The sequence below is a fragment of the Bufo gargarizans genome, chromosome 5 (assembly GCF_014858855.1).
Source record: "Bufo gargarizans isolate SCDJY-AF-19 chromosome 5, ASM1485885v1, whole genome shotgun sequence".
Classification (NCBI taxonomy): Eukaryota; Metazoa; Chordata; class Amphibia; order Anura; family Bufonidae; genus Bufo; species Bufo gargarizans.
This window is the reverse complement of record NC_058084.1, coordinates 23,099,277-23,127,205: the sequence shown is the minus strand read 5'-3', so window position 1 is coordinate 23,127,205 and position 27,929 is coordinate 23,099,277. Positions and strand designations below refer to the sequence as shown.

Here is a 27,929-nt window from a genome sequence, read left to right as displayed (position 1 = left end):
CGTTCAGGCTACTTTCACAGTTAGAATTTTTTTTACAATATAATGCAGACGGATCCGTTCTGAACGGATCCACCGTCTGCATTATATGAGCGGATCCGTCTCAGACGGATCTGCTCTGAATGCAAGTGTGAAAGTAGCCTTAGGGGCGAGAACCTGGGATCTTTCATCCCTTGTCCTATTCAGCTCTATCAGGGTGAATAGGACTTCACACTGTCCCTGCTGCTCTGTGCCTTGTGCACGCAGCATCAGGGATGTTACCATGGCAACCAGGGCTTCTGTAGCGTCCTGGCTGCCATGGTAACTGATCGGAGCCCCAGGCTTACACAGCTGGGGCTCCGATCAGAAGCTGCCACTGCACCACCAATGAGGGGGAGGGGAGAGGTCCCTGTGGCCACTGCCACCAATGATTTTAATACTGGGGGGGTTGAGAGGGGCTGGCGCACTGTGCCACCAATGATTTTAATGGGATGGGGGGTTAAGAAGGGGGGGAGGGCACACTGCACCACCAATGATAAATTACCCCTTTATACAGGAGGCTGGTACTGGCAGATCAGCAGTTAACCCCTCAGGTGCGGCACCTAAGGGGTTAACTGCCTCTGATCGCAGCTCCCTGTCAGCGGCAGGGTGCCGGCAATGCGATTCTGCTGCCGGCACCCGCCTCCTGTATTGTGTTAAACTTCTTTCACTATCAGGCCACACAGAGCGGTGCCCAGTGATGTCTCAGCACTCACCATTAGTCCTGGGCGCCGCTCCGTTCGCCCGCAGTGCCCCATTACTGTCTCCTCTCCTGCTCCACATGCTGCTGATTACTATCGGAGCGATGGGAGGAGACATCAGCTTCACTAGTGGGCGTTCCTTCTCCCTGCGCTGTAGCGCTGTCCAATCGCAGCGCAGGGAGAAGAAACGCCCACTAGTGAAGCTGATGTCTCCTCCCATCGCTCTGATAGTAATCAGCATCATGTGGAGCAGGAGAGGAGACAGTAATGGGGCACTTAGGGCGAACGGAGCGGCGCCCAGGACTAATGGTGAGTGCTGGGACATCGCTGGGCGCCGCTCTGTGTGGAAATAGTCCTATCATTGGTGGCGCAGTGCGCCCGCCCGCCCCTCCTCCCCCCCCCCTCTATCCTCATTGGTGGCGCAGTGCGCCCGCCCCTCCTCCCCCACCCCTCTCTTCTCATTGGTGGCAGCGGCAGCAGCACAGGGGGAGGGAGGACAGCTTCCTTCTCCCTGTGCTGCTGAGAGAACATGAGCGCGCCGATAGCAGCGCGCTCATGTTCAGAGATACTTGCCGGGCCGCAAAGATATTCATTGCGGGCCGCAAGCGGCCCGCGGGCTGCATGTTTGTCACCCATGATGTAGACAGTGAAAGGTTTGGCAACCAGATAATACTTAATCTTCTCGGCTACAACCCATACCAGGGCCAGGAACTCCAGTTTGAAAGGGCTATAATTTTGGTCACTCCGCTCCAGCTCTTGCAGAGACCTGCTGGTGTAGGCAATGACTTTCATTTCCAGTTTGTGTCTGAGAGAGATTTAGGAGCTGTAATTTCTTACAGGCGTCAGTATAAAGGCAGAATAGCAGGCCATAGTCGGGGTAATCCAGAATTGGTGGTTCTGCAAGTTTCTCGGAAAGTGGCCTCTCTTCATTCCACTCTACCGATATCTTAGCATTCTGACAGCCTTTAGGATGACCCTTCAAAAGCTCCTAAGACAGGCTCCACAATTTGAGCAAAGTGCAGGATAAATCTCAGGTAGTAACTTGCAAATTCGAGGAAGCTCTTGACTTCTTTGCGGTCTTAAAAGCTGGCCAGCTTTGTACCACAGCTATTTTATTGGGGTTCGGTTTAACGCCATCCGCACTCACAACAACTCCCAGATATTTCACTTGGGGCTTCAGTAAATGGCACTTCGAAGGCTTTACCTTCAACCCTTGTTGGGTCAGTCTGGAACACCTCAGTGAGGTACTGCAAATGCTCTTCGTAAGACTTGGGGTAGATAATCACATCATCCAGGAACAGCAATAAGGGACTCAAAGTTTTTGTGCCCAAGACATCTCTACATCAGTCTCTGAAAGGTCTCGGGGGAATTGCACAACCCGAATGGCATGTATTTAAACTCAAATAGACCAATTGGGTTAGTGAAAACTGTTTTGTCTTTATCTTCAGGTGCCAAGGGACTTGCCAATAGCTACTTAGATCCTTAGATCCAGATTAGAGCCAAGGGCTGCCAGAGAATCCTCAATTAGTGGCAGGGGGTATGTATTCTTGTGTGTAATGTTGTTGTTCTTGCAGTAATTCACGCAGAAACTGATGGTTCCCTCCTTCTTTTTCACCAGGACCAGAGGGCTAGCCCATGGGTTGTGACTATCCTGGATGATGTTAGCTATCTCCCTATCCTGGACCATCTTCACTTGCTGGTACATGGCAGGAGGCACCGGCCTGTTTCTTTCTTTGAGTGCCGGTTGAATGATGTGCTGGATTAGGCGAGTTTGACCATAGTCCAGGGGGTGTTTGCTGAAGACTTGGTGGTGCTCCTTGGCTATGTCCAGCACACCTTTGATCTATTTGGCAGAGGTTGCAACATCTCCAACATGTAGTTAGGCCTACCAGGGCTGCTCAGGAGGGTCTTTGGCTGCATCCACCGTTTGGAGCGATTGTTGTGCAGCAGTAGGGGGATCCAGGATGTCCTGCTGACTGACGTGATAGTGGATGTGATATAGACAGGCCACTGGGTAGTACTTGTTTAATTCCGGCATAGAGTTCTGTCCTAGGGGCTCAATACCGGAAATTAACTGATCAGTTTTATACTAATGCACTCTGAATGGAGAGCAATCCGTTCAGGATGTCTTCAGTTCAGTCTTTTTGACTTTTCAGGACTGAGATGATACTGGCCAAAAAAACTGAACACTTGCCTGATGGCCAGATACGACATTCAAATTCCCACATTGACGTTTAAAAATGTGAAAAAAATAAATACTGGATCCATTTTGCCGGATGACACTGGAAAAACGGATCCGGTATTGCAATGCATTTTTCTGACCAGGCATTTTTCAGCCTGATCAGTCTGAAAAATGCCTGATCAGTCAGAAAAAATTACATGCGTTTGCATACAGTTTGCCTGCCGTTTACAACGGAACTGCCTGCCGGAATCAAACAACACAAGTGTCAAAGTACCCTTACTTGAATAAACTTGCATCCAGCCAATATTTGATCTTTCCCTGGCTCCAGCAGGTTTTAGGGTGCACTGGCAGGTGAACTTTATTACTTGGCTTTTTTCTCTCTGCTGTGCTAATCTCTGAATTCAGTCTGGTTACGGTATTTTCTGACAGTTCCGGTAAATTTGAGTGGGGTGCCTTTTGCTGTTGATTCGCTCGCAATACTCAGTCTATGAATTGCAAGGAGTCATGATGCTGTCCAAGCTGCTTCCCAGGGCTCTTGCTGCAAGAGGGAGGGCCCTACCCACTTCACCATGTTGTCTCAAATCCTTCCAACTCTCAATTCCCCTCAGAACTTGAGAAAACCCAGCTTGCAAGATGGCATCAACAGACTGAAACATCAGTCCTGACAAAACAGTGGAATCTTAGTTTTTTTTCTGGGTGGTCATCAAATCTATCCCTGGTGTATACATTCCTTGAACCGTCTGATCGAATACTTCCTGGTATAGTTCCCATTCTCCCTGAACTGCCTGTTGACTTAATCTGTCTGCCCAGTTATTGTCGACTCCTCTTATGTGTACTGATGTTCTGAAGAATGGACCTCTACCCATGCCATAATTTGGATTGCCTGTTTCAATAACTGTGGGGACCCGGTGGCTTCAGGTCCATTTAGATAGCATACAGATACTGCAATGTCCAACTGTACTTTTATGGCTCTGCCCTCTAGCAGAGACTGAAAATGTACTAAAGTTTGTAGGCTTACTTCAACATTTTGAAGTTGAATGATGGAGTCATCTATTGTGGATTCCAAAGATCCTGGATCCCTAGACCAAGAACATGAGTGCCCCATCCTGTCCCAGAGGAAGCAATCTCTGAGGATAGAATCATGCATTCTTCCAGATCCTCTAAGGACCTGTTCCAGTGGGTAAGTGGATGCTGCTGAAGAGGTCTCCAGTGTTCTCTGGCCAACGGAATTGTCTCTACTGAAAAAGCCCTTCATCTAAGCATCTTTATAATCACCCGAAGAGATATGGGCCTGACTGATAAGATTTCTGATATGCGAGGTTAAGGTCCTCAGATTCTCCTCTGAGCGTGCTCAAGAATCTGTCACAGTACAAGATTGGATTTTTTATATTGACTAGTTAGCCCAGTCTGTCTACGAATACCATCACTGTTTGAATTTGAGACTGAAGCATTTGGAATTTCAGTAGAAAATAATCTAAATATGGTATCAAACTAATTCCTCTCACTGGATTTTCCTCTACCATGTCACCTGTTTACATTGCTATTAGGTGACACCTGTATCTGTGACTCCTGTATAAGTAACCCCTACAGTTAATGTCTCCTGTATAGATGAATCTGATATATATGTTGTATAAGTGCAGTGATCAGGTTTGAGGTGGTCCCAACACTACACTGGGCCACCCGGACACTGTCAAGGTGTCGCCACACCACATGTTGCTTCTCTCTGGAGGGGATAGTATGGTGTGGTGCACTCCAATGGAAAATAAGTCCATAGATAAACCAGTGAGCTTCTTTATTGGAGGAACCTGAGTGCAAAATAATACAAGCAAGGCACTCGGCTGGCTTCTCCAGTCTCCTCCCTAGCAGAAGGTTAAATGCTGAGAAAAAGCCTAAACTAGCTGTCCCTTCCCTCTCAGAAGGCTGATGCCCAATTGGCTGGAGATCGAGGGTCTGCGGCTCAGTCATTAGGCATGGTATCCCTATCTTAGAATTGTCTTTTGGTCACTCTTGCAGTCTGGCATAGTCTCTCCTACTTAACACTGGTCTCTATCTGCAGAGTTCTAGGGGCTCTGACTGCTCTATTTTTATACAGTTTCTAACTAATACAGACTCTTCCAGTGGGAGGGGGAAGCTGGAAAAGCATAGCCTAACAGAAAAAAATGTTGCTGCTCACGGCTGCCACAGACTTGTAAACAGCATAAATCGGTGTTAATCCTTCAAAGTGCACTCGCATGGACATGTATAAAAACCCAGCAATTCTGAAGGGTGGTGAATAAAAAAATAGAGAGGTACCATGCGTTTAAAATCCCAAATTGTTTTGAGGTTTGTGTCTTGGGAGTGATGGATAAATTTGATGTTGTTCAAGACCGAGAAGTAGCAGCCAGAGAAACCATTGTAGCACACTGGGCAGCTAGGACAATACCGACAGTTAATGAATGGAGAATCTGGCTAGAGAGGAATTTCACTTGGTATCAATTAAGAAAAAAAACATATATTTGCCCAAAAATGGCAGAAATTTGTTGAGAAAGTAGGTTGGTGGGAGGTAGGGTCGGGCGGGGGAGGTGGGCATGCGACTCGCGAGAGGAGGAGAAAGAAAAAACATCTTCTCCATCTCCCTTTTTTTTTTCTGCCCCCATCAGCACAAGACAAAGCAACAGGAAGGTACAAGGGGTTACGTGATTATATACGGTTGTATACCACTTATACCTATATATGGCTGTTTATTACTTATATTGTTAATGAATAAGAATACGTGGGAAGGTTTATTATTCTTGATATACTTGTATCTATTAAAATTAATAAAGAAAAAAAAGTGCACTTCCTTTGCATAGCAGCAATAGGGGCAAATGTCCACAAATGTCCAGACTCCAAAGTACCTTTGCTCCAGGGCACTACAGAAGTAGAGAAATAATTCCAGTATCTATGGTGTATATCTCCTGTGTCAGGGACTCCTGTAGAAGTAATCTCTATATTTAATGATTCCTGTATTCAGTGACCCTCTTACAGTTATCGGGGACCTCCGTATGACTACTACATTGTAACTGTCATGTATTCACATTTATTGGATGCCTTAATGATAATGCAGGTTACTTCATATTAGCATAATTCTCTGTCACCAAGGTGTACAGTATAGACCAAAAGTTTGGACGCACCTTCTCATTCTAAGAGTTTTCTTTATTTTCATGACTATGACAATTGTAGATTCACACTGAAGGCATCAAAACTATGAATTAACACATGTGGAATTATATACACAAAAAAAGTGTGAAACAACAGAAAATATGTCATATTCTAGGTTCTTCAAAGTAGCCACCTTTTGCTTTGATTACTGCTTTGCACACTCTTGGCATTCTCTTGATGAGCTTCAAGAGGTAGTCACCTGAAATGGTCTTCACTTCACAGGTGTGCCCTGTCAGGTTTAATAAGTGGGATTTCTTGCCCTATAAATGGGGTTGGGACCATCAGTTGCGTTGTGGAGAAGTCAGGTGGATACACAGCTGATAGTCCTACTGAATAGACTGTTAGAATTTGTATTATGGCAAGAAAAAAGTAGCTAAGTAAAGAAAAACGAGTGGCCATCATTACTTTAAGAAATGAAGGTCAGTCAGTCCGAAAAATTGGGAAAACTTTGAAAGTGTCCCCAAGTGCAGTCAAAAAAAACATCAAGCGCTACAAAGAAACTGGCTCACATGCGGACCGCCCCAGGAAAGGAAGACCAAGAGTCACCTCTGCTGCGGAGGATAAGTTCATCAGAGTCACCAGCCTCAGAAATCGCAGGTTAAAAGGCAGCTCAGATTAGACACCAGGTCAATGCCACCCAGAGTTCTAGCAGCAGACACATCTCTAGAACAACTGTTAAGAGGAGACTGTGTGAATCAGGCCTTCATGGTAGAATATCTGCTAAGAAACCACTGCTAAGGACAGGCAACAAGCAGAAGAGACTTGTTTGGGCTAAAGAACACAAGGAATGGACATTAGACCAGTGGAAATCTGTGCTTTGGTCTGATGAGTCCAAATTTGAGATCTTTGGTTCCAACCACCGTGTCTTTGTGCGACGCAGAAAAGGTGAACGGATGGACTCTACATGCCTGGTTCCCACCGTGAAGCATGGAGGAGGAGGTGTGATGGTGTGGAGGTGCTTTGCTGGTGACACTGTTGGGGATTTATTCAAAATTGAAGGCATACTGAACCAGCATGGCTACCACAGCATCTTGCAGCAGCATGCTATTCCATCCGGTTTGCATTTAGTTGGACCATCATTTATTTTTCAACAGGACAATGACCCCAAACACACCTCCAGGCTGTGTAAGGGCTATTTGACCATGAAGGAGAGTGATGGGGTGCTACGCCAGATGACCTGGCCTCTACAGTCACCGGACCTGAACCCAATCAAGATGGTTTGGGGTGAGCTGGACCGCAGAGTGAAGGCAAAGGGCCAACAAGTTCTAAGCATCTCTGGGAACTCCTTCAAGACTGTTGGAAGACCATTTCAGGTGACTACCTCTTGAAGCTCATCAAGAGAATGCCAAGAGTGTGCAAAGCAGTAATCAAAGCAAAAGGTGGCTTTGATTATGAAGAACCTAGAATATGACATATTTTCAGTTGTTTCACACTTTTTTGTTATGTATATAATTCCACATGTGTTAATTCATAGTTTTGATGCTCAGTGTGAATCTACAATTTTCATAGTCATGAACATAAAGAAAACTCTTTGAATGAGAAGGTGTGTCCAAACTTTTGGTCTGTACTGTATGTTGGGTCAGAAATTCTATAATCCTGCACTGTGTGGTCAGGATAGGGTTAAACCCTTTAGGATGGATATTTGGTCTAATTTGGTAAGATAATGTGGAACTAATCATCCACTTCTCTGTATGTTTCTAATCACAGGGGCCATGGAGCTGCTCACTGTCCTTGCACTTTCTCTCGTCTCCCTCCTCACTTTGTTTATTCTCATATCATGGGCCAGACAGCACAGATACCGATCCCTGCCCCCGGGACCTAGCCCAATCCCTGTGCTGGGGACTCCCAAATACATGGACTTAAGAAACGTCACTATGAAGTTCCAAAAGGTAAGTGTTTACAAGGAGACATGAGGCAGTGCATGCTGGGTAACGCTCATACATATTGTACAATATTAATTGAATGTGGGCTCACTTATTGTATGTTAAAACCTTAAAGGGACACTGACAGGCCCAATTAGCATATTTAGGTATATATACGTCAGTACAGGTCTTATAAAGTCTATTAAAATGATCTAAGAATTATCCCTTTTTATTTGGCGAGCCAGTAGTACAATGTGGTGGTGGAAAGGGTAGGGTAATAGTGGCATGTGGTTGCCATAGTAGCAGAATGGCATGGAACATACAAGGCAGTAAATGTGTGGGCTGTTTAGAGGTAGTCATAGTAGGGTCAGCTTTGAAGAAGTAATGGTAGTGGCAGTATAGATAATGGAAATGGCAATAAGGGGATTATCAGCAGAGAGTTGCAGCAGCGCCAGCAGTGGTGAAACTAGAACTGACTGGGTCCCACAGCAACTTTTTTGAACAGGCCTCCAACCCCCAGCAATCCTCTGCTCCTCTTGCAACCCTCACTCCTCTGGCTAGTCAAGATCCTTATCTCAGACTAGGCCCAGCAGCTGTCCATTTCCTAAATGTATACACTGTATGTTATGTCACTGTATATAATACTTTTGAGGAGGCCCTGACAATAGAATCTTCTCCCGTGAAGGCCCCTTCCAAGTTTAGGCCCCACAGCAGCAGCTCCCCATGCATCCACAATGGCTACACCTCTGAGCACCAGCCAGATAATACAGAACATGATGGTAGGCAGGCACACAATGGCAGTGACATGATGTTGGCAGCATCCATTTGGTATCGAACATGATGGTAGGCATACTGACCGTGGCATGATGGGGCACCATTAGGAAGTGCAGATCTATTCATTGTTCTCAGCTGGAGGTGTGAAAATCCTCATGGATCCTCGTTAATTTAACAAAAGTGGTGTTTTGGACACTGGAGGAGATGACACTGGACAGTATACAGAGAGCAGCAAACAGTATATGGCAACACACTTGTACTGTAAATGAAAACATTGGAACTAGGGATTTATCTAAATTGCATTGTTGCTAGATCTACTAATCAAGGAAAATTGAAGCTATTTCTGGAAATTTTTGATCAAACGTATTGGGCCCATCTACCAACAACAAGGTGGCTTCTGCAGATCAGTACCTAATACGTGGTTAACACACTCTACCTACCCATTAGGCTGAGGATGATAAGCAGGTGAATAATCCTTCTTCACTATAGGAGTCTACAGAGAGATCTCCAGAAACTTGGCATGAATTGAACTCTGCAATCAGACAAGGTGTTGGGACAAACATTCAAATGGATCTAGGTTATTGAGATGAACAGCAAGAGGAAGACCAGTCAGAGGAACAAAATTAACCATTTTGGAGAAATGGTCCACAACCACTCAGAGCACAGTATGACTAAAGGATGGAGGCAGATCACTGATAAAGTCCATATCAATATGTTGCCAAGGAGAATCTGACACAAGAAAGGGGAGATCTTTACCATAACAAGATGACTTGTTTTCTGCACATGTGACATGCGACAACATAATCAGATGTCTTGGGAAAGTGTAGGCCAGCTATAATGTTGAGTAATTAAAAGTTTTTTCCAAGACTTTATAACCGATGATCTATCATCTGGATAGGTCATCAGTACCTGATCGGTGGGGGTCCGACACCTGGGACCACCGCCGATCAGCTGTTTGAGAAGACACCAGCCCTCCTATGAGCGCCTCCTCCTTCTCCCTGCTTACCAAGTACAGCATCGTACATTGTAAAGCTGCTGTACTTGGTATCACAGCTCAGCCCCATTCACTTCAATAGGACTGAGCTGTGCCTAGGCCACGTGACCAATCAATGTGTCTTCACTTGGCCTACGGAAAGCAGAGAAAAGGCTGCGGTGCTACTGAGAGCGCTGTTGCCTTCTCAAACACCTGATTGCAATAAGCTTGAGAGGTCCAATAGAATAGTTCAGCTCAGCAGAAGATGATGTATTTTTAGGAGATACAACATGCCTGAGTATTGCCACTAGAGGTCTCCAGGGTCAGCACTACTCCAGCTCTTACTTGTTATGTAAGTGGGTGTGGACCCACTGCGTCACGGACTGGCAATACTCTGGAGGGGCATTACCAAGCAACTACCTGGTCTTCACTAGAGCATCTGATGGTGAGTAAAGGCTTAGGCCATTAGGGTAGTTGCCAGGTGCTACTCCAGAGCAGTCCCCAAGTCGGTGGCAGCTGACCAGGGGGTCAGAGATACTGGTGCAAGCACCGAGGTGAAGTACATGGTCAGGGCAGACAGATATTAAGCAAGGTCCGTAAACTAAGTCCGAGGCAGGCGGCAAACAGGCAAAATACAATAATTCCAAAAGCAGAGTCCGGTACACAGCAAAGCAGAACTTGAAAAACCCCTTCACATCTGGAACTAGGCACGCTAGTGACCGTGGGGTGCTCAGGCATCTTCCTGTGGTAGGAAGTGCCTTTAAATACTTCCTGCAATCCAGCCATAGGCTGGTGAGACAGAGGGCGTGTACGTGCTGCCTCACAAGTCAGGAAAGACGCACCCATGCAAGCCCTAACAGTACAGGTCTCCAGCAGGAAGTAAACTCTGCATGGAGCACTGATGCAACAGTTAAGCTACCTGCTGCCTGCGCTTGTCAGCATGGCAGCAGGAGGGAAAGAGGTAGCCCGGGGCCGTGCCTGCGGTTAGGAGCAGCAGTGCCGGCATAGACCGCTGGGCTAACAGTATCCCCCCCCCCCCTCTCCTGAGGCCTGGCCCTAGACAAAAAAAAAATCAGAAGAGGGGCATGATGTTCTCTCTAGGTTCCCAAGATCTTTCCTCGGGACCAAACCCCTGGCAATCCACAAGAAACAGGGTTTTACCTCTACTCTTCATCCCCAGAATAGCTTTTACCTCAGACCTTTTTCATCACTGACCGCAACAGGAGCTGAGACAGGTTTAAAAAAAAAAACCTGCAGGCAGATCTTCAAGATTTGGTGCTACCTGGGGTAACCGAGCAGGCTGAACAGGAGAAAGACAGACATTTTCCAAGGCAGGACTGTCCCCAACGAAACACCTCTCCAGACTTCCACTCAAGAACAGGTTCATAGATACAGAGCCATGGTAGCCCCAAAAGGAGAGGATGAGACAGACTTGGAAGAATCCAAAAACAAAAATTCTTCCATATGGAGAGCTCCCACCTGTAGTTTCACAGGTTCAGTAGAAAATGGTATGGACTCAGAGCCCATCCATCGACAGGTGACACCATCAATGGTCTTTGCAGGCATGAGAATGGAATACGATATCGATCCACTATGGCTTGCTGCAGGAAGTTTCCTGCCGATCCAGAGTCCAGAAGAGCAGTCTCTGTAAACGGATTATCCGCAAACGACAAAGTTGCCGGTAGAGTCAGGGGTAGAGAGGAATTATCTATCTTCACCTCTCAAACAGACCCTAGGCTCAGGAGTTTTACGGCTTCAGGGGACAAGCACGGAGAAATTGATCAGAACCACCACAATAGAAACAAAGTCCTCGGTTGACCTGCATGGGCTCTGGAACTGCAGACCACATGGAAGGCTGAGGGGTAGGAGCTTGCTGAAGGGAAGACTCCAGGCGAAAAGGTCTCCCCTCACGTGCCACCTCTCTGGCTTATTCCTGGAAACGCAAATCAATTCGAGTAGCCAGGGAGATGACATCATCCAAGGTAGAAGGAACATCCCTTCCGGCCAGCTTGTCCTTATTTTTCCCACAGAGACCTAAAGGTAGCCACGAGTGCCTCATTATTCCAGCCTAGTTCAGAGGCCAGCGTACCGAACTGGACTGAATACTGGCCCACGGATTGGCTACCTAGACGCAGCCGCAGTATAGAGGATGTGGCTGAGCTGTTGTCCTGGTTTGTCGAACTCGCTGCGGAAGGCTTCTAGGAAGGCCTGTAGATCCGTTATGACTGGGTCATTCCTTTTCCAGAGAGGGTTGATCCAGGCCAGTGCCTCTCCAGTAAGGTGTGACATAAGAAAAGCCACTTTAGCTCGGTCCGAGGCAAATTGGTGAGGCAAGAGTTCAAAATGAAAGGTGCATTGATTTATGAACCCCCGGGACTGCTTAGGTCACCATTGAAGCATGGAGGAGCTGAAAGGCGAGGTCCAGATCCTGGTACATAGGAAGATGGCGTAGCAGGAGCCGGGATAACCATGGCAGAGGAACACGATGATGCTGGATTAGCAGACATCAGGTCATTTTATTTTTATTTTTTTTACATTACCTAAATATGACAGGATTTGATCCTGACACTCACGCTTTTGGACCAGCTCCTGGTGAGACTGGAAGGGTTAAGATCAACGGGGTTGATGGCCTGAGCAAACTGTTATGCAAGATGGTGTGGACCCACTGTGCCACTGACTGGCTATACTCGGGAGGGGCGTGACTAAGCAACTACCTGGTCTTCACTAGAGCCTCTGATGGTGAAGATAGGCTTGGGCCGTTACGTAGTTGCCAGGTGCCACTCCAGAGCAGTCCCCGAGTCAGTGGCAGCTGACCAGGGGATCAGAGATACCGGTGCAAGCACTGAGGGGAAGTATGTATTCAGGGCAGGCAGAGATCAAGCAAGGTCTGTAAACAAAGTCAGAGGCAGACAGCAAATGAGCAATGTCCGTAAACTAAACTAAGTCAGAGGCATATGGCAAACGGGCCACTTGCTGAAGTGACACACCCCCTTGCAAGATAGAACTGGTATTGCCAGTTTCTGAGAAAAGTCATCTTCACCTACTGTAGGGTTAACGCTCCTACCAACTCTAGGAGCTAGAGTTTCCTGGCTTAAGAGGGTGATTCTTTGCATTACATTAAAGGTACAACTTGTTGCATCTGCATTGATGGTCCTCCTCAGACACCTTGGCTTGTTCTAGGTGTATGGGTTCTACTTGAAAGGCAGGTGAGGAGAGGAGTAAGGAGCTCTGGAATGAAGGTGCCAGATGTGGCATTTTCTCCTAAGTAGACTCTGAGCTGTTGTCAGAAACGCAAATCTGTGAGTAGCCATATTGATTAACTTATCCAGAGAGCATGACGGCTCTCTGCCTGCAAGCTCGTCTTTGATTCAACCTGTCAAACCCTCTGTCACTGCTGTGTCTCAGTCTGTGTTTGCCGTGCATGCTGTTTGCCTGGGGCAACGTGTAGTTTATGCAGCATTTAAGGTTTCCCTTCCCTGTCTGGTGCTTGTGGGGTTAACTACCTGGCTGGGTGTGGTCTCTAGGTGCTTATATTGCCTGTGGCTGGTAACCTGGTGTTTAGTTGTTGTCCAGCCTCTGTTGGGTATTCCATCTGCCCAGTTATTGAGGGGGCCACCTAGTGAGACATCAATGTCATCCCATTGTTACCATGTCTTCCTACTTTAACCGTTTCTATGTATCGTGTAGTTTGTTAGGGATCGACCGATATTGATTTTTATTTTTTAGGGCCGATACCGATTTAAATTTGTGAACTTTCAGGCCGATAACCAATAATTTATACAGATATTCTGGGAATTTTCATTAAAAAAAATAATAATAATAATAATCCTACACAAATCTGCTGCAAATTAATGTTTATTGTTAATTATTATTAATAACAATAATAATATTATTATGTTTTACTAACTTTTAGCCCCCTTAGGGACTAGGAGCTCACACTGTCCCTGCTGCTCTGTGCTTTGTGCACACAGCAGCATGGAGCTTACCATGGCAGTCAGGGCTTCAATAGCGTCCTGGCTGCCATGGTAACCGATCGGAGCCCCAGGATTACACTGCTAGGGCTCCGATCGGAGGAGCAGGGGCGAGGGGATCCTGTGGCCATTGCCTCCAATGATTTATACTGGGGGTGGGCGCGTGGGTGGAGGGCGCACTGCGCCACCAATGAAGAGAAATCTCTCATTAATTCATATACAGGAGGCGGGAGCTGGCTGCAGAATCACATAGCCGGCTCCCGACCTCTGAGCTGTAGCTGCGATCCGCGGCACCTGAGGATTTAACTACCGCAGATCGAAGCTATTGCTCATAGAGGTCGGGAGCCGGCTATGTGATTCTGCAGCCAGCTCTCGCCTCCTGTATATGAATTAATGAGAGCGGTATCTTCATTGGTGGCGCAGTGGCCATAGCCCCTCCCCTTCTCTTGTCCTCCTTCCTCTCATTGGCGGCAGCAGCACAGGGGAAGGGGGACACTGCTTCCTTCTCCCCTGTGCTGCTGAGGGAGCACGGAGAGCGCTGACAGCAGCGTGATCCGTGTTCCTAACGGTCAAAATACTGAATATCGGCTGATAATATTGGTTAAACCGATAATCGGTCGATCCCTAGTTTATGTTCAAGGTTTGTGTTGAATGTCTAGTTGTTCCATGTCTGGTCTGTTTTGGTGTGTACCATCCTGCGTGGATGCTAGACACTTCCCTGTCTGTCTGTGCCTTTGGTGAGAGAGCTCCAGGGTACCCCGGATGGGGGACAACAAGTCAGTGAGAAACTCTGCCTGGGGCAGCCATGCACCCTGTCCGCATGGGGGTCCAAGCAGTTACTGGTGTGTTGGTTTGTCTTCCTGTTGCTGCGGCAGGTAAGTGCTAGTTGTTCTGGGTTCTTACCTGCCAATCCAGTTGCTTTTTACTGTCTTCCCCTTTCCTTGCATCTAGGCTGGTGTGAGACTCCTGTTCATCCGTATCTTGGAGGAACAGTTCGCCTCTAGTTCCTGGCATTTTTCAGGGATCATCAGGGCGACTCTGGGTCCGAGGTTTCGGTGTATGAGCCGTCCAACCATCTAGGTCTGCTCGTATGGATAGGAGTCAGGGCTAGGATGAGGGTGGCATTAGGAGGAGTCCTGCTCACTGTGTCCAGGCCTAATTTCTATTTCAGTTTACCTTCGGTGTTTGGGGCGTCCCCCCCCCCCCCACACTCCCCACCGTGACATCCTCCTAGTAAGCTGGTACCAAAGCTTGGCTATTCCAGGACAACTCAGAGGACAGGGTGTTGAACTGAATTGCATACTGTCCCACAGTCAAGATGTCAATGTGGGATGTAGCAAGGCTGTTTGAAGACCCTACACAAGGTTGCCGGGAACTCATGCAGGCTAGCACTCAGGTAATATCCATGTTGCCAAAGTGGTGTGTCTCAAGCCAATGCTTGACCAGATAAAATGGACACAGTAAAGGCCACTTTGGCATAATCTGTGGAGAACAGGAAGGCTGGGAGTTCAAAGTGTTTGTTTGGTGCACTGTTTAAGACCGCCACGGCAAGTCTTAGAGTTTCCTTCATACCATGGCAGAAGTGGCATATGCAATCTGTTACCTCGTGAATGTGAGGCAGAATATGGTTAAGGTTCATGGAGTCCAGATGTGCAGAAATGGTGTTCTCCTATTGTAGCATGGTGACTTTGCTGAATCAGCTCTTTGGACAGATCTTGTGACCCCCAACTTCAGCAGGGTTCATGTCCAGAATAAATTATAGTGCAGTGGATGTAAAAGTGTGCCACTGACTGGGTTTGTCTTGGTCACACTTCTGAAAGCATTATCAAGGTGGACCCCTGTGTGTGTTTTTGTTTTTTTCTTTCCCTTTTAACCCCCATATATGGATCTGGGCTTTGCTGCAGGCGCCACCAAGCTGCTACTTATAGGAGTCATCTTGTTCAGATGCCAGACAAGGCGGGTCAAGAAACACTGATGGCATCAAGGAGAAAGGCAAGAGCGGTCAGTGGGCAAGCTATTTGCCTCAGGAACTGCTGCCATTGGCCGGGGACAGATTAGCCCTTTATAAGCCAACTCCTAAAGGAGTTAGTACCAAGAAGGCGGGAGAAGTCATGAGCAACCTGTAGCGAGGAGGGTGAGTACTCACTCAGCCATGCCAGCTAGTATAGGTACTGATGAGGAGGTCGACCTCTTTCCTGTTTTATCTTGTTGGATGGGTGAAGTAGCTCATTCTTAGTGGCATTTTCCTCACTCGTGTGTTTTCTCCATCAGCTCAGCCAGGAATACGGCACAGTTTTCACCATCTGGAAAATGTCAGAACCTGTGATCGTTCTGTATGGTTATGAGACGGTGAAAGAAGCCCTTGTAGATCACCGAGATCAATTCAGTGGACGACCAACTATCCCAGCCATGCACGCCTTCAGCAAGGGATACGGTGAGATTAGCACAATATATGTTTATGTTCATGGAAGTTACTCAGTTTGGAAAAAGACACAAGTAAATCGCGCTTTGTACTGGTGGCCGCACACGGTGCAGACTACAGTTTTTCTGCCCAGATTTTATTAATACAGTAACGGCAAAGTGAATCTCATGTACACTTAGCTTTTTTTTCCTTAGGGTAAGAAATTTAAGTATTGTGCCAATTTTTTAATCTGTAGCATTTCAATTGTGCGATTCCGAGTCATCTGTAGAGTCGTTTTCCCCATAGACTTCAGGGGGTTGTTAATATAAACAGAAAATCTGCACCAAAACAGCAAAATATAGTGTGGATTTATGTGCGGTTTTGGTGCCGGTTTTCTGCACACAAATCTGCATCATTTGCAACTTTTCTTAGGGTGCCTGCCCACAGTGCAGATTTATGTGAAGAATATCTGCAACAAATCTGCCCCAAAACCGCACAGAAACACACACAGAGGAGAGGAAGCGCACTCCTGAGCTGTTCCTAAGAGGGATTCTCCAGGGAGAAAAGCTAAAGAGATCCTCAGGCAGCTGCTTGAGAAGAATCAGAAAGCAGAGTAAACAGCTAAGACCATCATGAAATACACCACTGTGAGGTGAGGGACTACAGCTAAGACACCCATCACCCACAATACTACTAGGCCAGTACAATATAATTACTAAACTGCAACCAACCGACCTGTCTCAAACATCTTTACTGGTGCCAGAGAATTGCACTTGGAATATGCTGCAAATGAAAGCACCTAAAGTACACTTGGTAATGTAGATTTCTTTTTTTTAAGTTCACTTCTAGTCTCTTTATCTTTAAAACCGGGGAGTAACAGCCTGTGGGAGTAAACCGTGACAGTGCTCCATCAGGGCCACTACCACTCTCATTCTCTGCACTGGGTCCTCAGGGCTCGCTGCACTAGCTACTTTGCTTGACTCTGCGGTATTGTAGCAGTGTGGTGGCAGCTTTAGTATGTGGACCCTGACATGGCACCTCACTCATGAATGACATAGTAACAGAGGCAAAAAAATACAAGTATACTCGGGCATTATGGTACGAAGCTAATGTATGTTTTAGTAGATGTTCATAATATATACTTGTGTGTTTTTTTTTTTTGTTTAGTTTTGTTTTTTACAGTTTCAGCCATCTTTGTGTTTTTTTTCACACAGTACAATCAAACTGCTGATGTATCTGCACAGTGTAGAGAACACTCTAATCCTCAGCAATATCAATAAACAGATTACATTCTAGCTGCGCGGAACAGACCGGACAAGTCCTTGGTACAAATGCAGAAAAGAATTTCCAGCATCCAGGGTTGTATATGTTGCCGTTATCTTTGTCTTCGGTTAAAATACAGCTATACAGACATCAACTCCCTCCACCGCCCGGGTTACATGCTTCGAACTTAGCAGTTCTTACTCATAACCGGGTGACGTCTCCTGGTTAGGAGTAAGGCCTACCCTTGGAAGGACAGCACCAGTTCCTTCGGTGAACACTCTGTTGTTCAGGGACCCCCCCCCCCCTCCAGATGGTGGTTGAGTTGCCTATGGTGGTAGGGTTTTAGGTGCCATGGAGGCAGGGTCCCTGGTGTTCGTGACGCCAGCACCATTAGGTGCAGATGAAGTGTAGAATGAAGAAGAGGCAGTACAATTAAATAACTATAACTTACTACTAAATCAATTGCCTTGAGGTGGATTGTGCAGTTCATTTACATGGCAGAGGTCGTTATAATCCATATAATGGACATCCAGTTAGCGTCGGCTGTAATCCTGGTAACAGGCTCTTGGTGAGGTATTGTCTTTGATCACACTTGGGCTATTGACTATCTGCCAGGTGTGGAGTATACAGACATCAATAAACTGCTTCACATGGCCATTACACACGTGTCTTGCCTTCTTCGCTTACTCACAATTTCACAAGTGTCCATAGAGGAATGCGGCTCCACATACAGCTTGTACTTTGCTGTAGAGTGTGAACAGGCACCGTAGGCTAACTCCTGTCTCACATAGGATGCTAATGGGTCCATAGGATAAGAAACTCTCTCCTCTCCACAAGGCTCACTTTATACTCTCTCATAGCATACTGGGATCACGTATATCCTGGTATTCAGGCCTACCCTTGGTCTGTACACAACTCAGAGGGGTAGTTCAATGTCAGATTAATTGCAGGTCCAGCAGGCAAGCCCTGGCCTACTTCCTTTATCTGTCCTGGTTCCAGGGGTGTTGCTAGGTTAAAACATTTGGGGCCTGGGCCCCTGATGTTTTGTCCCAGGACCCGAATGTACTGCCTTCCAGGCAGATCCAACTGTATTGCTATCCTCGGGAGGGCAATACAATTGAAGCTAATGCCCTGCAAGAGCAGAAGGACCTGTGATCAGTGCTAAATGCAGTAGCTGAAAAGGACCTGCGATGATGTCACCGTCATGTGACCAGTGCAGGAGAGGACGATTCAGCATTGCATAGAAAAGCCAGTCTACTCTATCAAAGGCCTTTTCAGCATCTGTGCTTAGTAGCACAAGGGGTAGTTTTTGTCGCTTGGCCCAAGTGATAGCATTTATGAGTCTACATGATTGGAAATTTCCCTCTTTGCCGAAGACAAAGCCAGTTTGCTCCTGATGGACAATTTTGGGGGTGAGGGTATTAAGTCTAGATGCTAGTAGTTTGGCCCATATTTTTATATCTAGATTTTACAATGAGATGGGCCGATAATCGCTGCATTCCTTGCTGTCCTTGCCTTCTTTAGGGATTATAGTAATAGTAGCTTCAAGTGCCTGTTTCGGGAGAGATTCTTCTCCTTTAGCAAGAGCCTGACACCAACTGGTTAAGTGGGGAATTAGTGCGGGGAGCAATTTTCTTTAGTATCCCGCAGGAAGACCGTCTGGCCCTGGGGCCTTACGTATGGTTAAATACTGGACAATGTTTAACCTAATCTTCTGTGATGGGAGCTAGTAATAATATAGGAAGATTGAGGGTCCTGAGGAACTTGTCGATTTGGGCTTTCCTGTCCGTAACCTGATGTCTTTCTGGTGCGGTGTGCTGAGTGGTGTCTACGTTGTATAGTGGTGTGTAGTAATCGCAGATCTCTTCTGCTGTATCTTTTGTGGATGAGACCATCTTAGTTTTAATGGTCGAGATGTATTGTGATTCAGTGCGTTTTTTAATCAGATAAGTCATTAGTTTGTTTCCCTCAATGCATGTATTGCTTGACTTTAGCATACTGATTTGCTTTTATGTTGAGAAACTTTCAGTTGTTTTCTTAGGGAAAGGAGTTCTTCTTGGGCTAGTGTCAATTTGGATTTTTTCTGAATGGTTTCTATGGATGCAATTTGACACAGCAGGGAATTACGTTTTTTTTTTTCTGCCTGTCTTTTTTACATTTTGAACCTAGCGCTGTAAATTCCCCGCGTATGAACGCCTTGTGGGCCTCCCAGACTATGGTCTGGGATGTATCTGATGGTTTGGGGTCTTGAAATTAATGTGTTAGGCTACTTTCACACTTGCGTTCGGAGCGGATCCATCTGGTGTCTGCACAGACAGATCCGCTCCTATAATGTAGACGATGGGATCCGTTCAGAACTGATCCGTCTGCATTATATTTCAGAAAAAATTCTAAGTGTGAAAGTTGCTCAGACTTTACATTGAAAGTCAATGGGGGACGGATCCGTTTGAAATTGAGCCACAGTGTGTCATCTTCAAACGGATCCGTCCCCATTAACTTGCATTGTAAGTCTGGACGGATCCGTTTGGCTCCGCAAGCAGCGTTCAGGTGTCCGCCTGCTGAGCGGAGCGGCGGCCAAACTGAGGCATTCTGAGCGGATCCGCATCCACTCAGAATGCATTAGGGCAGTACGGATGCGTTCGGGGCCGCTCGTGAGAGACTTCAAATGGAACTCACAAGCAGAGCCCCGGACGCTAGTGTGAAAGTAGCCTTAATTTACAGTAGATATCAGATGCTTATCGGAGTCCTAAATGGTCTCATTTAAGCTCCAAATCCATTCTCAAGCAGGTAGATTAGTGAAGGAAAGCAGAGTTGGCGCGCGGTCTGAAACCGTAATGGAGCCAATAGTGGAGCTGTGTAACATGTATTCTATCCTCTGGTATGTACGGTGAACTGCTGAAAGTAATGTTAGGCGTTCTCCAAGTGTCAGATGAGTATCCCTCAGTATCTTTTGGATACCTGCTAATGTTTTGGGGGGTTTAGTCAAGGTGTTTGAAGAGGAATGTAGTAAAGGGTTCAGCGACCCATTGAGGTCACCTCCTATTATTTCGATTCCCTCAGCAAAGTCCTGGAACTTGGATAGAGTGGCTTTAATCCATTTGTGTTGGGGGCATACAGGCCTGCCATAGATACCAAAACTTGCCCAATTTTCCCCTTGAGAAAGGGGAATCGACCCTCTGGGTTTTCTTGAACAACTGTTAGGGTGAAAGGTATATGTTTCCCAATTGCAATACTGACCGCTCCAGCAGCTGTTTGATATGTACAATGGAACCACTGAGGGTAATGTGTGTGGGAATCTGAGGATTTTACCGGTTATTAATGTGGGTCTCCTGTAGGAAGCAAATATCGGTCTTGTTTCTCTTCAGGAGAGTGAGAATCGGGGGACCTTTTTTTGTGGGGTGTTAAAGCCCCTGACATTAAAAGTAGTGATTTTTATTGTCTCCATTTAACACCAGATATAATGGTCATTTTGGGCTTCAGAGAGGTCATCAAGGCAAATCAATGTATAGAGCATAAATAGGCATCTGTATTAGGAGACAGATATGATGCAGTGACACTATCAGTTTGCGGATTTCTGTGGTAACACCTCCTTTGTTCACCCTAAGGGCTCGTTCAAACGACCGTGTGCAGCCCGTGCCCAGCCGTGCTGTGGACCGCAAATTGCGGTCCGCAATGCACATGCACTGACCGCGGGACAGCCGCATTCGGCTCGTGGACCCATTCACTTAAATGGTCCGTGATCCGTCCTTTCCGCAAAAAGCGCAAGTTCTATCTTTTTGCGGTGCGGAAGCATGGAACGGAACCCCAGGAAACACTCCATAGTGGTTCCACGCTTCCGTTCCGCACCTCCGGATTTGCGTACCCATTGAAGTGAATGGGTCCGCATCCGTGATGCGGAATGCACACGGAACGGTCCCCGTGTATTGCGGATCCACATATGCGGTCCGCAATACAGCAACGAGCAACGCGCGTTAGTGTAAATGAGCCCTAAAGCTGTTGTACATAACTCTGCGTGTATTGCAGATGGGGAAACTATGTAAGGATATTGGTGGTGGAAAAATTTGATTCTGAACTAATGCGAATTTCCTCTCTTCGTGGTAACGAATCGCAATTTTTCCTAAAATGAAGTCTACACGTGTGAGGACATGGGTCATGGAACTCTGGGAAGGCGGGATGACCCATTATGCCATGCATTCAGCCAATCAGCAGCCAGCCAGCCCGGTGATGTCACAGCCCTATAAATACGGCGGCCATCTTAGATGCTGCCATTCACCATCGCACTTTGTTCAGGGACAGACGTTTATGCAGGTGCTAGGGAGAGTGGAAGAAAACCTCATTGTGAAAAAACTAAGGGGTTTATAAGTGCGCGATAAGGAGGGATCATTTCACAGCATCTTGGTGCAGGGACAGACGTTGCAGGAGCTAGGGAGAGTCCTACAGAAAACATCAATGGGGATAGAATACGATTTACACGTGCAGGGAAAGATTTGGGGATCCAAACAGCCATAATACAGCTCTGTCATTCCAGCAATTATTGGGGTGCACGTGTTATGTTTGAAATCCTTTAGTGGCTTATATCTGTGGAATATAGACTCTGTTCACTTCTGCAGCTATATGTGGTGAAAGCGTTTAGTGCCCTATTATAGTACAGTACGAGAAAAATACACGCCGTTCACATTTGGAGTTATTTGCGCTAAAAGTGTTTCTTGTCATATTTCTAGAGAAAAAGATATAGACCTCTATGTGCAATCGGCTGACGACGGGGTAAAAGGAGTGCGCTTCTTCTTGGCGCTAACATAGACCTGTAAGGCTGAGTTCACACTTGAGTTATTTGGTCAGTTTTGGCCCCGTGACTGCCCAAATAAGTGAAGTGCGCAGTGATTCTAAGAGCGACGCCTGTCATCTGCATGTCATACTGACTCACAGTATTGTTTCACTTCCACAGCAGACTCCCTATGCGTGTTACTGCAAGGCACAGTGTTCTACACCGCTATACAGGCACAGTGTTCTACACCCCTATACAGGCACAGTGTTCTACACCGCTGTACAGGCACAGTGTTCAGCCAGGAAATAGCCGTTTTTAATGTGATTTGTTGCAAATTAATTCAGATCGAAGCAAATTTTTCCAGAGAATTCGGCGAACCGGCCGAATCAAATTTTTGAGAAAATCGCTCATCTCTAGTGGTAGTCATCAGAGTTTCAGACATCTGGATGGATTGTCTTATGTGGGTATCTGTTGGATTAGTGAGTCCCTGATTTTTTCAAATCTTCTGCAGGCAGTCCAATGGTCATATAGATGGTAAAGTTAGTACTCTTGGAGGCATCTGACAGTATTTAAAGAATAAGGCCGTCACTAATGTGACAAAAGAGTGTTTAGTATGGATGTCTGGGCTCTAGGAATCCCTCCAGTTCCCATTATTTCTAGAGCCATATTGGGGAAGATTATTGTGACTTGTTCTAGGCGCCTCTTGTTGTTGGAATTTTTATGTTTGGAGACTGCCTCCCAGGGCTCCAAGGTGGGTAGTGGCGGTAACGTAACTGAATGCTCTCCGTAGAATCTAAGCTTGGCCATATTACTCTAGCAATGGTGTCTGTTAGAGATGAGCGAATTTCATGTTATGAAATTCGTTCACGCTTCGTTTGGTAAAAGCAGAATTCCGTTATGCATTCCATCATAGAATTGCATTATGGTCCGTGGTAACTGAATCCGTAACGCAATACTGCTTTCACTATCAAACAAAGTGTGAACGAATTTCAAAATATGAAATTCGCTCCTCTCTAGTGGCTGTAATTACCAGCTGAGGGGTACAGGATATGGTTTGCCAAACTGTGTCCAAGGGTTAAGGTTGTATGCGCAATGTCCTACTTACTGTCACCACCAGACATCTGAGAAGCTCTGACAGACGTCCTTCAGAACCTCCTCCTTGAGGTTCCTTTTTGTTTTGCTTTCATTTTCTCATCTCGTTGGCCTCTCTCAGCTGTCATGTAGTTGCACTGATTGCATCCCTTTAAATCCCTTCCCAGACTGCTTCACTTTGTGGTTTATATTACTTCCTGGAGTGTGTATGTTGGATGCTACTACTGAGTCTTCTACAGATAAGTTTTGTTCATTCATTTGTATTTTCCTGTTTGCTGGATCCCAGGTGACCCTGACTCCCTCCGTATCAAGTGTAGGGAGCCGGTGGTCGTGTCCCCTCACTATTATAGGGTGTTCAGGTGTTATACAGTCGAGGTACGAGGATATGCAATCATCTACCATTGGGATTCTTGCATAGGCTGAGCAGTTAGGGAGAGAGCCAGGTCTGTTGCAGGGCTATCCCTTTGGTTCCTTAGTTTTGGATCCAGTCAGTCAGATCTTCATTTTGTGTCTTCTAGTTTTCTGTACACCTTCCGTGACACTTACTGCAGAAAAGTCTCTATCATCCTAAGGCCTCATGCACACAACCGTTGTGTGCATCCGTGGCCGTTGTGCCATTTTCCTTTTCTTTTCGTGGACCCATTGACTTTCAATGGGTCTGTGGAAAAATCGGAAAATGCACCGTTTGGCAGCCGCATCTGTGATCCGTGTTTCCTGGCCGTGAAAAAAATGACCTATCCTATTTTTTTCACGGACCCATTCAAGTCAATGGGTCCGTGAAAAAACACGGATGCACACAAGATTGTCATCCGCGTCCGTGATCCGTGTTCGTTTTTCCTATCATTTCAATGGCAAAATTGACTTAGATTTTTTTTCATTTTGCATGTCCGTGGATCCTCCAAAAATCAAGGAAGAACCACGGACAAAAAAACGGTCACGGACCTACGGACCCTGTTTTTGCGGACCTTAAAAAAAAACCTGTTGTGTGCATGAGGCCTAAAACAGCAAATACCTTACTGACTCCAGTGCTTGGCCGTGCAGATTCTGGACCTTCCTGGTTCTTTCGTTTTCATTCAGTAGCACTGTAAAGTAAATATAGTTTTCTCTTTTTGGATCTGTCAGGAATAGGGATTCTCTGGGATGTTGGCTTAGTTCTCTGAGGAGCAAGTGCAGCACGCCAGACCTGCAGGGTATTGCGATTGTGATGTTACGGTTTATGGGCAAGCGAGGGTTACTCACAGTTCTGTAGGAAAACCCTGGGGAGGTGTACAGCAGTGAATGAGAGGCTGGCACAGGGATCCTCTGGGGCACACTCTGTATATAGGGACCAGGCCTGATGGTGGATGAGGTGCCCTGGATGTTGCAGGTGTTTAATGTGCCTGGGGCAAGGTCCCTTTAGGAAACGTGACGCCAGTGCCTGAAACGGTGGCACACAGATTTCTAGTTGTAGTAAATGAGGAACACGATGGTAAGGTAAACCAAACTTTGCTTTACTGGAACAACAGTTCAACTTTGTACAATTTGGTTTCAGTTCCACATTGCAGCAATAACGATTAGCAGGCTTCCTATAACTGGCAGATAAAGTTCTTTGCAAGATACTCAGAGGGTAAAATCAACACTCCCAGACCAGGCTGTACTATTCCTCAGTTACTCTGTCTGGCTGTATTCCAAGGCCCGTATGCCCTAATACTGGCTTGTATCCTTGGTAGCAATCTTCCTCAGGTATATGTCCTTGCTCTACACTTATAATCCTTCTGCCCCTTCAGCTTACTTGACTAGCTAAAACACTGTCTCTGCTCGGCTTGTGGGAACTGCAGGTTTCTCCCAGGAGGAAAACTCTTCTCTTGGGGTGAATCTTCTGAGCTAACTGAGGCTCAGGAACTGCAGGCAGGCTAGACTGCACTACTAGCCACCTGGACTGCACTAACCCTTACCTGTCTGGGCCTATATATATCTATATATATCTCAGGGCTCTCTAGCTCCCTCTAACGTCTAGGAGGCTGAACTACACCCTAACTGGTCTGATACCCAGATAATGCAGGGAATTGAACATAAAACCTCATTAATGCAATAGACATATTAACCCTTGTGTAGTGCCCACCTTTACCTAGTGGGACACTTCCTCTACTAGCAAACCACTGAGCTAGGGAGCATCTTAGTCCAACACCTGACTTTCTACAGGGCAGAATCAGGATTATTAACAAAATGACAATGTCAGGTTCTCAGCTCACCTCCCAAACAGCACTCCCTGTGTAATGCAGAGCTGCAAGCCCAGAGGGCGTGGACCGACGCCCAGATGCAGTGAATCCAATAGCTGCACAGGCAAAATATCCAGCAGCCGTCAGTGGTAGTAAAATCGTGTAAGCTTTTTATTCAATAACTAAATTCCAGATGTGCGCACTGTTTAAGCTCTGCTGTGTAGTCCTTAGTCGTAGCACAATGCCACCGAATATATATATACACATAAGATAACTGGTAAACCACATCACATGTGTGACTCCTTCCCTGTAACAGCACCCAGGGAATACTGAATAATGGTAATTGCACCAGATACCATGGCAGGGAAGAAATTAACCAGCAGGATGTTAACTGAAACACAGAAGCAAATCCACATGCATCATACAGCAAACTGTGAAATCGTAAAACTTCTCTCCTGTAATGGCACTCGGGAAAATACTGAATAATAGTTGATGCTAAGGCCTAAAAATGTAAACCACACAAGAAGGGTAAAATGTTTTGAGAGGCACTAGGACAATCCTCCTGGGAGACAGGTGAGCAGCTAGAACAAAAGTATTGGCATGATAATATTCAAGCATTCTTCATGCCGAGTGAATAAAGACTCAACAGATTTTGGCAACATTCAAGGTGCTGCTGTTTTACCATTTGTATTATGCATTTGGGGCCATGGAGCCTGAGTCCATCAGCAGAAATGTTGGGGGTCACTTATTATCCAGAAATACTACAGATTGCGGCACAAAAGGTTATTTTATTATATTCATGTTCTTCTCTCCTCAGATATTAATGGACCACGATGGCGCTCTCTCCGGCGTTTCACCTCAACAACTCTTAAGAATTTTGGGATGGGAAATAAGACTTTGGAGATGAGATTATTGTCAGAGTCCAAGTGTCTTATCCAAGCTATGTCAGAGACAGGAGGTAAGTGTCTGTTCTTCTGTGTAATCCTTCTTGCTGGTGACTATTGTCTTGTATCCCTGCTGGCTCCCTGCAGCCTGGCTCTGATGCAATTAGCTCTCTCTTCAGGTCCCTGGTATCAATTTCAAGCCTTTTTGTAAGGAAGCAACAGGTTTCGTGTTACTTTAAAGAAAATATACACCTACTACTGGAAAATGGAACCTGTAAAACGTACTGCGACTGACCAAGTATAAATTGCTAATGGTGCGTGGTCACCGATCACACAACTAAGGTGGTGCACTCTTCATTTTGGGTTCTTCAGCAAGGTGTATGTTGAGGCAAGGTCATATGAATAGTGGGTGGCATCTCCCCTTGCTATGATGCATGCTGCCACTCTGGCATGGTAGCGGTCATACATATGCTGGATATCCTCCTGTGTTATGTCATTCCACACTCTTTCATCTTGGACTCAGATAAGGTGGTTGTTGGCTGCTCTGCATGGAAAATCCATCACTTCATCCAGTCCCATTCATTCTCAATAGGAGAGAAGAGCTCATTGTTTGTATGGGAGTTACTGTATCTTGTTGAAACACCATGTCCCCTAACTGAGTCAAAAAAAGCAATAGGATTGGTTCCATGATGTCCTGGACATACCAAAGACTGGTCAATGTTCCCTCTATGAATAGCAGCCACTGGCTCCCCACACCATGAGAACTGGTGTAAGTCCCATGTGCCTCCCCACTGTGCATGATGGCAGTAAGTTCTCTCAGCCCTCCTGCAAACTCTGATGTGGTCCTCATCACTACCAAAGCATAACCGGCTTTCATCACTGAACACTGTGGCCACATCAGCGTTCGCAGAAGGACTGGAGAGCACCCACTGCCATCGTGCATGGTGTGGGGACATACAGAACCAACACCAGGTGTCATAGTGTGGGGCATTGATAGCTACCATGGCCGCCCCTGTCTGGTATTCATGGAGGGAATATTGACCAGCCTTCGGTATGTCCAAGACATCATGGAACCAGTAGGGTAAATAAGGTGATGTGATGGTCCAGCAAAATAAAGATGCCAACACACTGCGCATGCAACCCAGAGGGTGCACCACCTGTGTGATCGGTGACCAAGCAGTTTATACTGTCTCATCATTCTCCACTTCATTGCATCAAGTCTTCCAGTAGTGTACACTGCCACTGGAATATGTAGAAGTGGTGGATTAAATTTAGGCCGGGTTTATATCGCCGTTTTTTTTTTTCTGTTTTTCTGATGCTTTAGAAGAACAGAAGAAAAAAAAAGATCCTCTATTTTAAGCATCTGTTATGCTAATTTATGCACATTTGGCATCTGTTTTATCTATTTCTGTTTGAGATCCGTTATTGTAGACGGAAAAGATGCATGCAGGTCCCTTCATTTTGGAAAAAGTGATCCCACCAGTTTGATCAATTAACCCAAAAATCCCTATCTTTGTCCAGGCTCTAACTAAACGCCCTGTACGCCCTGTCTACTTGAATGAGACCGAGCTAGTCTCAGGTGAGTGACACAGAACAATCAGTACAGCAACCTGCACGCATGTGCGCCCAATGTGCAGCAACAAGAGGCACAGCCTGCAGGAGGCCACC

The 27,929-nt window shown here is 46.2% G+C and overlaps 1 protein-coding gene across 1 annotated transcript in view; it reads left to right on the top strand.

Moving 5' to 3' along the window:
* Positions 1–27,929, top strand: part of LOC122939281 (cytochrome P450 2C39-like) — a 120,528-nt gene that overhangs the window by 31,700 nt on the left and 60,899 nt on the right. Inside the window, exons 2-4 of the mRNA XM_044295354.1 lie at positions 7,786–7,967; positions 15,930–16,092; positions 26,195–26,335. Of these exons, the coding sequence (XP_044151289.1) occupies positions 7,791–7,967; positions 15,930–16,092; positions 26,195–26,335 (481 nt within the window). The 5' untranslated portion in view covers positions 7,786–7,790. The remainder of the gene's footprint in view (positions 1–7,785; positions 7,968–15,929; positions 16,093–26,194; positions 26,336–27,929) is intronic.